This window comes from Silene latifolia, chromosome 3 (genome assembly GCF_048544455.1).
Source record: "Silene latifolia isolate original U9 population chromosome 3, ASM4854445v1, whole genome shotgun sequence".
Taxonomy (NCBI): Eukaryota; Viridiplantae; Streptophyta; class Magnoliopsida; order Caryophyllales; family Caryophyllaceae; genus Silene; species Silene latifolia.
The window spans coordinates 130,310,031-130,322,365 of NC_133528.1; the positions used below are offsets into that span (position 1 = coordinate 130,310,031).

General features: G+C 32.2%; 1 protein-coding gene across 1 annotated transcript; it reads right to left on the bottom strand.

The window, feature by feature from the left end:
- Window positions 1-5,332: 5,332 nt before the first annotated feature.
- LOC141649686 (uncharacterized) lies at window positions 5,333-5,896 on the bottom strand. Its single transcript, XM_074458368.1, has one exon. It carries the CDS (start codon window positions 5,894-5,896, stop codon window positions 5,333-5,335), a length of 564 nt encoding a protein of 187 aa, XP_074314469.1.
- Window positions 5,897-12,335: the final 6,439 nt, after the last annotated feature.

The window sequence follows — 12,335 nt, forward strand, 5'->3', positions numbered from 1 at the left end:
TGCATAATGTCGAATTTTTTTTCTAAAACGGGCATTTTTCACATATTAATTATTAAAACAATTGGTCTCCCTTGTGACGGGTTACCATTTATGACGGATATTTTGTGAGATAAAATGGTAACAAAATGGGTTAGTGAAGAAAGGGGACCACATGAATAGTGTTGCAGAGAGAGAAAAAGTGGATACTTTATGAGGTAAAATGGTATCCGTCACTCAAGAGTGACGGATATGTGCCGTCACAAACAAGAATTTGTGTTATTAAAATGGGTCGATTTTCACATTTATTACCTAAATGGGTCCACGTCATTATCGAAACTAGGCTCGGATTCAAGTCGCCAAGTCGGTCAGCGACTATACCCAAAGTTTCACTTAATAACAACCAAAGCTGATGTTTGTCTTTTACAGCAAGTTGCCATCCGAACTGGCGATCAAGACTGAAGTCGCCAAGCGCCTAGGTGAGGAATTATATTGCCAAAGCTTTGCAAAATTTGATCCAGCTCTCAAAACGCCAGGTGGGTTGGCGATCTTCGCATTATTTTTCTTTTCTTTTTTTTTTTTTTTATTGGGAATGCGTTGAAGTGGGATAGGGGAAAGTGATTTCTGGATTATACAACGAAACAAGTCGCCAATCGGGTTGGCGATTGCCTCCTCAGCCTACGTGGACCCATTTTCAATAATAAATTTGAAAGTCGATCCATTTTGATAATTAATTTGTGAAAAGTGCCTATTTTGGAAAAAAATTCGTAAAAATGTCACTCATAATTGTGATAAGAAAATTAATGAGTTGACCCATTTTAAGTTTGATTTTTTCATTCGCAAGATTCAGGAATCGAATCCCGACCATTTATTTAAGAGATGAGAGCTCTTATCACTCTTGTCAGCCACCTTTGGTCGTGACATCATAACATGCACTCGGACATAACTTGTATTGTTGTCGTATTGACAAAACGTGTATCATCTCCTTACATTTATTTAAGAGAAAATTTTTGATTACAGCCTTTTTAAAAACCACTTTTTGAAAATTACAGTCTTATATAATTTTTTTTGTAAATTACATCTAAAATATTATTTTTGATGAGAAGTTACAGCCAAAATATAAACTCCGATGGAAAATTGATGCCAATTTGAATTTTTGTCACTTAAGTTCATCTTTTATGACCAAAATACCCTTATTACCTCCATCTATTAAAGTCTGTTATGATCTTCATATTTCACTTAACCATCATCTTTCTTAATTCCCCATTTCTTCAACATTCTCATCTAATCAATCACTCAATTCACCCCCTTTCTTCAACATTAATTAGTGTTTTCACCATCTTTCTTTTAAATTTGTAGATCAATTTTCCCCAAATTGAAAATAATTAGAGTTCTTCAATTTAATTCGATTAATTAGTGAGAGGGAGAAAAATGATGAAGAGAAAAGGAAGTAAAGCTACTGAATAGTTTTGTCATTAAATTTCGACCCATTACTTTTGAACATCCAAAGGTTGATTCTTTGTCGTTTCTTTCATTAATTCTTGGTATTGTTAACTTAATTTGTGTTCTTGATTAGTTTAATTATTATGGGTTTTTGTTTGATGGTGTTTAATATGGGTTGATATTACCCAGAAAAGAAAGGAATTTTTTTTAGTTATTTATGTTATTGTTTTTGTGTCATTGCTTAATTCTGATAAAAAGGGGAAATTTTGATGATGTTTTGGTTTTGATGTTGTTTGGGGTGATTAATTGGTTTGTGTTGAGGTGAGGTAAGAAATCTGGGTAAGTAGCCTCTCAAATAATAAAGGGTATATCGGTCAGATTTTGTCAAAATTTACCGGAATCCTCAAGTTGGTGCAATTTTAGAAGAAAAGTAATATTTTGGATGTAATTTATAAAAAAAAATTATATAAAACTGTACTTTTCAAAAAGTGGTTTTTAAAAAGTTGTAATTAACAAATTTCTCTTTATTTTATATAATATTTGCTTAGTTTCCACGCAGTATTTTTTTGGGGTGATCAAGTTATTGATGTTTTAAGAAAATTTTGATCCATGACTATCCGTTGTTACCTGTATAATAGGTCAAGTATATACACCTATATAAATAAAAACGCGAAAGTGGTAATTAAGTTCCTTAACTCTGTTCAATTGTGAAATTAGGCTCCATAAGTTTTATTTGGAGCAATCAAACCCTTGAGTTTCACCAAATGTGAGATTCAACCCCATTTTTAAAATTTCACAAGAATTTTAATTAAAAACATTTTATATTAGTATTAAATAATTTATTAAATAATTAAAAATTACTAATTGCAACTTTACCAATTTCTACATAATTTATTAATCATTGAAGAACACTTTTACATACATATTTAGTAAATAGTTTATAATTTATATAATAGTCATACATATATAATAAATTGTCTATATACTATAAAATTCAAAATAAAACAATTCTCAATATTTAATATAAATATAAAATTTTTAAAATTATAAAACAAAATATTTTATATTTGATAAATTGTATTAAAAGTGATTTTAATATAAGAATTTGGTGAAAATTATGAAAATGGGGTTGAATTTCACTTTTGGTGAAACTTAAGGTGCTTGATTACTCCAAATAAAACTTATGGGGCCTAATTTCACAATTGAACAAAGTTAAGGGGTCTAATTAACACTTTCGCGAATAGAAAACGTATAGGGGAAAAAAAAATATATTTGTCTCATAAATTTTGAGATTAATGTAAAAAAAAAAAAGCATTTTAGAAAAAACATACAATCAATCAATACTATATATTAAATCCAGAAACCAAGGGACTTCAATGTAATTAAAGAAAGTTATACAAATTAATTATACTATATAGTTTTAAATTACTAGCACCATGTGATGGACCCGATTAAGGGATCTCAATGCAAATATTATATAGTTTGGGTTAAAATTAAATTATATAGAAGCTTGATAATTTTCCTAAACATTTGTAAGAGACTAAAACATGGTCAATTTCCTTAAAATAAAATAATTAATTAAGATGGTCAATTTCCTTAAAATAAAATAATTAATTAAGATGGTCAATTTCAAGGAGGCTAAAAGAAAAAAGATGCATGGTAATTTTCTTAAATATTTATAGAAGATGGTTAATTTCCTTAAAATAAAATAATTAATTAGTATAAACATGCACACTTATGGTATTATGGTATTAATTATTATCATCATAAAATTATATATTAAATTTAAAATCTATGCAATTTTATTAAACTTTATAGTATATTAGATGTATAGAGATGTTAATTATTTAACATACAAAAATATAATATAAGTAGGTTATAAATATTTCAAGTTAGATTCCATAATATATAATATTGCATAATTCTTTCGATTTGATTTAATGCATATATATATATATATATATATATATATATATATATATATATATATATATATATATAAACATATAATATTCTTAAAATTGCATGCCTAAGTAGTAAGAATAATTTCGTCAGTAAAGAAAAGAATTGTAGTAACATTGGATATAGTTAGAGTATATGATAATAATCACTCATTTGAATAGTAAAAGTAACAATATTATCAGCGGGATTAGTGAAAGTGGTAGAAACAACCACGGGAGTAGTGAAATAATCATATTAATGTGGCAATAGTGAAGGTAATAATAACTACGACGGGAGTAGTGAAATTATCAATATTAATGCGGCAGTAGTGACAATAACAATAATTACGGCGGGAGTAGTGAAAGTAACAATGATTACTGGCAAGTAGTGAAATGTTATTACTATTGTTTCATTAATAAGAGTAAAATATTAATAGCGGGAGTAGTGAATTTGTCTCAAAATTTATTTTATCGTAATTTTAGGATGTCATAGAAAAATATAGGGTTTTTTGATAACTACTACCTTTCTAATACAAGGTTTTGAGAACTACTACCAATATAATTTTGCTTTAAAAACTACTACCAGTTTATTTGCTTCGGATCAAAAACACTACCAAGTCTCCTAATTAAGTCATAACAGCCAATCTGAGCCACTCAATTTGAATTCTCATCTTAAATCATTAATTGTCTTCCCTTTTTACCCCTTCCCCCCTTTTTAAAACAAACCTCTTCTATTATTAGTGTTCTTCACTATCATTACAAGACTGCCATTTATTTTCTTCATATTGTTCACTCCAAAATCCCTCTTCTCCATTTTTTTTGCTTTTCCTCACCCATTGTCACAGCCACTATTTCTCTCATTCTCTCCTTTTATCAGGTAACTATTTTTATTTGTAATTTATTTTCTAGTCCTTTAATTTGTTGTTGTTTCAATTTAGGGTTTTTGTTTTACCCAAAATTCAATTGCAGAAATTCAATTGCAGAAATGTCGAAGGGTTTTGTTGGCAAATGCAAGTGCGGCATTCCATTGGCATTATTGAAGTCGTCCACTGTAGATAATCCAGGTAGGAGGTTTCTCACTTGCAAAAATTCAAACCCGGCTAGAAACATGCGAGGATGTGGATTCTTTAAGTGGTATGATGAAGAACAAAATGAATGGCAGAAAGATCTTATCAATAATCTGATATTGGAGAAGAAGATTTTGGAGTGCGATTTAAAGATGCTGAAATGTGAAAATACTCAATTGCAAGAATACTGTCAGAATCTTAAAGAAGCTAATGATGATTTCATTAGGAATTTGAAGACTCCTAAACAAGAAGAGTGTCTCACTAGGGTTAGTTATTGGTTGTCATTTAGGTGGTTTGTGTTTGCTTGTGTTGGAATACTTTTTGTAAAAATTCTGTTGAAACTTTGATGATGAAGATACGTAAGGGTATAGTACTCAAGCTTTGATGTAATGTCTTGAGCACTTCTAAGTTGTAACTCTTTTTGAATGATATCAATGAAGATGTTATGTTATCAAATTCTTGCAACAACTTAACATAGAACTAAAAGCATAAAAGTCTTACATTGTCTTGCATACTTGAAAGCATAATTGTCTTACATAATTCAAAGCATACACTAAAGGTTAATTGTTGTCTTAACTAATTGAAACCAACATGCTTAATCTTCAAATCCTAGTTTCCTTCTCCTTGGATGTTGGATTAGGGGAGCATTGGTTGCACTTGCTTGGCTTTCTTGGTGCTGAGGTTGTTGGCTACTACTGGCTGCATTAATGCCTTGAATCATTGCTGCATCTTGCTGCCTTTTTTCTGCCCGTCTTGCAACTCCATCTCTCACTTTGTTGCTCCAGGCAGAGGTGCTTTTAGATCTTGTAGCTCTCAAGTTTTCACTCTCTTGAGCCATGGGGGGGTTCTTACAACTCTTCACATTATGGCCTAACAACCCACATTTCCCACAAGCTCTTCTTTGGTTCATTCTTTTTGTTGCCCATTGCTTTCTTCACCTGCCTCTCTTCTTCTTTTCTTCATCTTTGGCCTACCAGGCATTTTCTTAAAAGGAGGTGGGAGGGGGGATACCTGTCCAACTTTTTCCCAATCCTGGTAACCTGGCATAGCTGCTATGGCATGCTCAAAAGCTTTCACATATGTGGCCTTTGTGTAAGCTTCATCCACATAGTCCAACTCCTCTTCTCTTTGGTCTCTAATGCAGACTATGGCATGTGGACATGGGAGTCCACTGAGCTCCCAATGCCTGCAAGAACATGTTCTGTTTCCCAAGTTAACAGCTTTTTGAACCCCTCTATGTTGAACTTCAAACTCACCACTGATAGAAGGAAGAAGGGTACAAAATCTTGCCTCATTGTCAACCCACTTTAGATATTTAGTCACAAATGGCATGACTCTTCCCTCATACCCTTGAACCCCAACTTTCTTGTCATAGTGCCTCTTCATAACATACCTCCTTATCCACTCCATGAAAGTTATTATTGGCTTATCTCTTACTTCTTTCAAAACAGCATTGAAAGACTCACACATATTATTCAGTAAACTATTGTTCTTACTTGTAGTGGAGAAGGCATGCCTTGATCAATGTTTGGTTGGAATTGAGGCTAGATAAGCATAGGCATTAGGGCTCAAAAACTTGATTCCCTCCATCTCCCTTTTGAATTCCACAATGGTAGTGGCTCTGGCAGCCTTCCAAAACGCCTCCTTATAGACAGGTCCACTAAACTGTTGCTTAAAATTTGCCCAAATATGTCTTACACAGAATCTGATCTCAGCCTTTGGAGTTACTGTGTTGAAAGCCTCAAGAAGACCCTGTTAACAAAATAACAGTGTAAGATAATGACAATAGAAGAGATCAAATGTTAGAAAAAGATGACAATAGAAGAGAACAAACTAACCTTCTGCCTATCAGACATTATTGTCAATCCTGCACCATCCTCCTTCTCTACATCCTCTATTAAAAGGCTCAGAAACCATGTCCAGGTTTCTCTATTCTCAACCTCAACAATTGCCCATGCCACAGGGTATATGTTGTTGTTGGCATCCATTGCCACTGCTACCAAACACATGCCTGGGTATGCCCCTTTTAGATGGCACCCATCAACCCCAATAAATGGCCTACACCCAGCCAGAAACCCAACTTTACAAGCTTTCAAACACACATACATTCTTTGGAAGTGTGGAGTTGGATTCTCAGCATTATCAACTACAACAATGGCAGTTGAACCTGGGTTATATTGAATCAAAGCAGAAGCATAATCCCAGACTCTACCATATTCATCATCACTATCACCATATAACATCAGTTTTGCTCTTGCCCTAGCTAACCATGCTTGTGAATAACTGATATTGACCCCCAAATCCCTATAAACACGCCTCACAAAAACACTTAACAACCAAGTTGGATTTTCTCTCCATTCCTCAAGATATTTTTCAGCCAAATATTGAGATGAGAGTTTTTTGTTGTAACCTTTGAAGGAGCAAGTGTGTTTCAGGTTCATTGTTCTAATGACTATGTACTCCTCCCTTGGTTTTTTAGTTGCATGAATTCTATAAGGGCAAAGAAATGTCTTACATACACATCTGATTTTGGCTCTTACCTTATCCCACTCACACTTACATTTGTATCTGCAGTAGCATGTTAATCTTTTACTTCCATTGTGCAAGAAATAATAATCATACCTGTTCTCTATGGCATGTACCCTCAAGGCTTGCCTTAATATTTCAACATTACTGAACTTCAAACCAACATCAAGCTTCACCTTTCTTTTCAAATCACTGATAGGATTGAAGATACAGTATCCATCTCCATTTTCATCATCCTCTGAACCCTCTAAACTCCTCAACTCATCAGATAGATCTGCTTCTGCTTCCTCCTCTAATTCTTCAACAAAGTCAACTTTCTTTTTACCTTTATCCTGTGTACTCTCAAACACCTCTTCAGCTATGAAATCTTCTTCCTCTGCCTCAAATTCAGAAACATCAAGCTCAGAGTCTTCCTCACTTACAACAAAATCTTCATCTTCCTCCAAGTCTTCATCTTCTAACACATCATTTCCCTTACCCTTCACAAGCTCCTTCTCCTTTCTCCTTGGTTTTACTGGTTTCTTTTTACCTTTTCCCTTAGCCAACACAGTCTTCTTTTTACCTTTTTCCTTAGCCAACACAGTCTTCTTTGTACCTTTCCCCTTAGCCAACACTGTCTTCTTAGCCTTACCCTTACCTAAGTCCTTCACATGCTCCTCCACCACAGATCCACCAACCCCAGGTTCATTCACCACAGATTCACCAACCACAGGTTCATCAACAACCACTGATCCACCCTCTACAGTTTCCTGATGCAAAGGTCTACCCTGAACGCTATGGCCTCTCACCTCAGTTTCTTTGGCATTCCCATGATTCACAGCTCTTCTAACTGGCAATTTTTTAGGTGGGAATTTTGGTGGCAAAATGGTCTGTAATGGTTGTATGTTTAGGGGTTCAAGGACCACCACTTCATCATCACTCTCCTGCCTCTCAGAAGGAATGCTTTTATATCTTGGGCTTTTTCTTAAGGGTATTGTAGAATTGGGCTTAAATGTAGGGCCTTTTCTCTTTTTCCCAATAAATGATGATGTCTTTGCCATCGGTTGTGGGTGGGAGGTTGCAAAAGGTATAACTCTTGTGGTCACATACAAGTCCAACCTATTATCATTATCCCTTGACTTTAACACATCAGCCATATCTCTATCACCAAGTATAATTGTTCTACCAACACTCATAGATAACCCAGGTTTCCTGTACCAGATGAAGACACTTACATCCTGTCCCACCATCTTTTTGGATTCAGTTACTAACATGCAATAAGTCAATTTAGAACTCAAAATCCCAGTCAGTACAACTACCATTCCACCAATGTATTCACTTATACCATTTTTCCTTTCAAAATGACCACCACAATGAAGTCTCACTTCTATATTATAAGGGGTCACCATCCTAGAAAGAATAAACACGCAATAATCAAGTAATTAAAAATTCGAAAATTAGGGTTTAAAGCTTTATAAATTGATGCTTTCAAATAAAGTAGTAAAGTATTAAGCACAACAATCGAAATATGACAGCAGCGGAAAAAGAATGAATAAAGTAATTAAATGAAAAGAAACAAACAAAATTAAATAAAGTAATTATTTAAGAACAACAACATACCTGGAAATATGACAGCTGCGGAAAAAGAATGAATGATGCAAGGTAAAACCGGGGAAATTGATTACCAGGTTAATTGAGAGGGAGATGAGGTTAATTAGATGATGATGATGATGAAGGTGTATATTAATTAGGTTAATTTGATGAAGATGAATATTAAAGGTTTTCCCCAAATTGAGATAAATGTGAGGTTGAGTTCTAATTGCACAATGAAAAGTAATTTATGGGTCAGAAGGTAAAATGAGGGGCAAAAGGGTCTCTTCATCCAAAAAATAGGGTAAGGATTGGCTGTTATGACTTAATTAGGAGATTTGGTAGTGTTTTTGATCCGAAGCAAATAAACTGGTAGTAGTTTTTAAAGCAAAATTATATTGGTAGTAGTTCTCAAAACCTTGTATTATAAAGGTAGTAGTTATCAAAAAACCCAAAAATATATTAATGATAAATTTAGGGGTTATGCAACTTTAAGTAACTAGTTTTAAACCCGTGCAAAATTGCACGGGTATGTATTTGGGCCGGTATTAATGATTTTGGATTTTTTTTATTTTTTTTGCATTTCTATTGTAATTATCTAGTTGGTCTAAATCAGCAATCTACATAGTTAATGTTTACACTTGTTTCAAATACGTATTCAAATGCAACGGTTTAAAGGAAATAACGTAATATACTATTGTAAATCAAATTTGCATACATAAAAAACTTTACATCTCGAATAAAGAGATATAATTTAATAATCTACTTTAACACAGCTTAGTGTAACATCAGAATGTCAAAGCTTATATGATTTATTGGTGAAATTAGTGTGTGCTAGTAAGCCAATATACAATGAAGTACATGATCGATAAATAATACTTCGTATTTTGTTTTGATGATTAAGTATTTCTTATTTTTAACTAACAAATTCAAAGATGTCGCATATATCATAAAATTTTGAATTGTTAAAATAAAATTAATAACCTGTATACAAATAAAATCAAAGTGTAAAGCTTGGGCTATTATCTCTTTGGACTCGTTGTCAGTAAATTTATAGCATATGTATAAATATAGTTTTATCAAATTATTCGGAATGTATAAAATTATTTCATAGTATTATTTTCATTTATTCCGATTTGTAATTCATACCGCTTATATGCCATTAATTTCATTTATTCGGAATGTATAAAATTATTTCATAGAGTATTATTTCATATTATTTGTTTTACGACCGAATTTGTAAGATATTTGTATTGGCGGAATTCTGAAGAAATATACACTTTTGCACACTAACGGGTCCCACCATAACATGAATTAAAAAAAAAAAACTGAATTAATGAGGTGGCACGTCCTGGATTGAGTATTGTCTTCTGAATTAATAAAGATAAGATTTATTTGTCTTTTTAGAGTAAAAAAAAAATTAAAATTTGATTTAAATGCTAGTTGAAGACTAAATTAACTCGGTTGCCTATCATTGTCGCGTACCATTTTCGGTGTGCGCGGCTGATAGTTAAGTTGCCGAGTTTTATATTCCAAGTAAATACTCCGTCATGATTGATTTTTTAAACAAAAATTTGTGTACCATGTAGTTTTAAAAAATTTTGTTGTGATGTTGTTGGTGCATGGTACAATAATATTAACCAAAATATATGAATATTTTATACTCCAAGTAAATACTCCGTCAAGATTTATTTTTTAAACAAAAATTATTGTAGCATGTAGTTTTAAAAAATTATGTATGTAATTCATTTGCGTTTTATGTTCTATCCCGTATATAAATGTAATTCCTTCTCGTAATTATGTAATTTTTTTATTATTTAATTTTGTTTTAAAAATTATGTAATTCAATTTTATTTACTCCCATTTGTAATTCATTCTGCGTATATGTTATTAATTTTATTTACACGAAATGTATAAAATTATTTCATAATATTAATTCATAGAATTTTTTCATAATATTATTTCATAGAATTTGTTGCAAGACGGAATTTATCGCATGTTTGAAAAGACAGAAATCTGAAGAAATAAATACATTGCACACTAACGGATCCCACCATAACATGAATTTCCAAAAAAAAAAGAAAAAAAAAAGAGGTTGCATTAATGACGTGGCGCACTGAGGATTGAGTATTGTCTTTTGTATTAATATAGATAAGATTTTATTTAATGAAAAAAAAATTTAATGGTAAGTAGAGGCAGCCCGGGCGAAGCCGGGCACCAATACTAGTATTAATTAATTCCAGATTCCAAGGGACTTCAATGTAATTAAATAAATTTATACAAATTAACTATACTTTATAGTTTTAAATTAATAGCACTGTGCGATGGACCTGAACATGAGACTTCAATCTAAATATTATATAGTTTTGGTTGAAGTATAAATTTAGAGAGCATGGAATATGGTAACTTTTCCTTAAAATAAACATGCCCCGCTTATGGTATTAATTAATATAAAGATGTTAATTATTTTAACATAAACAAATATAATATAAGTATATTATATTTTGGAAACTATTAAAAAGTAAATAAATCAAGCTAGATTTCCAAAAATTATAATATTACATAATTATTTCGACTTAATTAATTTATTGCATATATGTAATATATTTATTTCGAGTAGTGAGAGTAATAAAAGTAACCTTAATTGGATATAGTAATCACTCATTGGATACTTAAAAAGTAAAAGTAATTCTGTTAGTAGTGAAAAGAATTGTAATAACATTGGATATAGTAATATGATAGTAATCACTCATTTGAATAGTCAAAGTAACAATATTAGCAGTGATCGGGAGTAGTGAAAAGAACAAAAGTAACAACGGGAGTAGTGAAATTTTATTAATATTAATGTACAAGTAGTGAAAGTAACAATAATTACGGCAGGAGTAGTGAAAGTAAAAGTAATAATAATGAATGTAATAAAAGTAACAATTCTAAGAACAAAATAAAGTATATATGAAAAATTAGCTAAGCAATCGATTTAAGTAAAATATTAATAGCGGGAGTAGTGAATTTGTCTCATAATTTATTTCACTTAATTTTAAGATATACTGCATAGAAAAATATATTAATGATATTTATGAGTTATGCAACTTTAAAATAATTTTAGTTAATTGAAAATATATTTTAATGCTAAATACAGGTAGCCCGGACGAAGCCGGACACGGGGCACCCATACTAGTTAAACATATCCTAAGTGACCATCTCATACAAAGTCCCTGAAAGTTAAGCGCACATTGCCAATTGTTGGCTGGCTGAAAGATGAACTTCCCAATAATTCAGTATAGCTGTTCCGCTGGGAGAAGAAACTTGTTTGAGCATCGATGGAGCCGGTGACAATGACTTGGACAATACTCCAGATTTTTCGCCTTTTCAACCTCAGTGATAGAACCATTCAACAGTGTGAAATGCAAATAGGTGAATCCATCCAGATCACACAATTTACATGCAGCACTGCTGGAACTCATGGACTCCCGCCAATGGCTACAAAAAGGGGTCGGATTTAGGCAGCTTTACCCCCAAGCCAGGAACGCGAAGAATTAATTCACAATGACTCATAATGAAGATTGTGCGATCCAGGGCTACTTCATAATATAAGAGGCAAAAACTATATAGTTAGCTATTTTGTTTTTCTTCTATCATACCCCAAGGATTAAACAATGGTGAGTCGATGGCTCCCTTACAAATAGCGTTACTATCAATCATCAAAACCTAGTTTAAATCATAGCGAAAAGTTTCTAGATTGAGATAAACAACGAATAGTTTTAGGCAAATTAAATAGCCAAGGACGTAGTGGAAACAAGCTAGAAATCAAGAT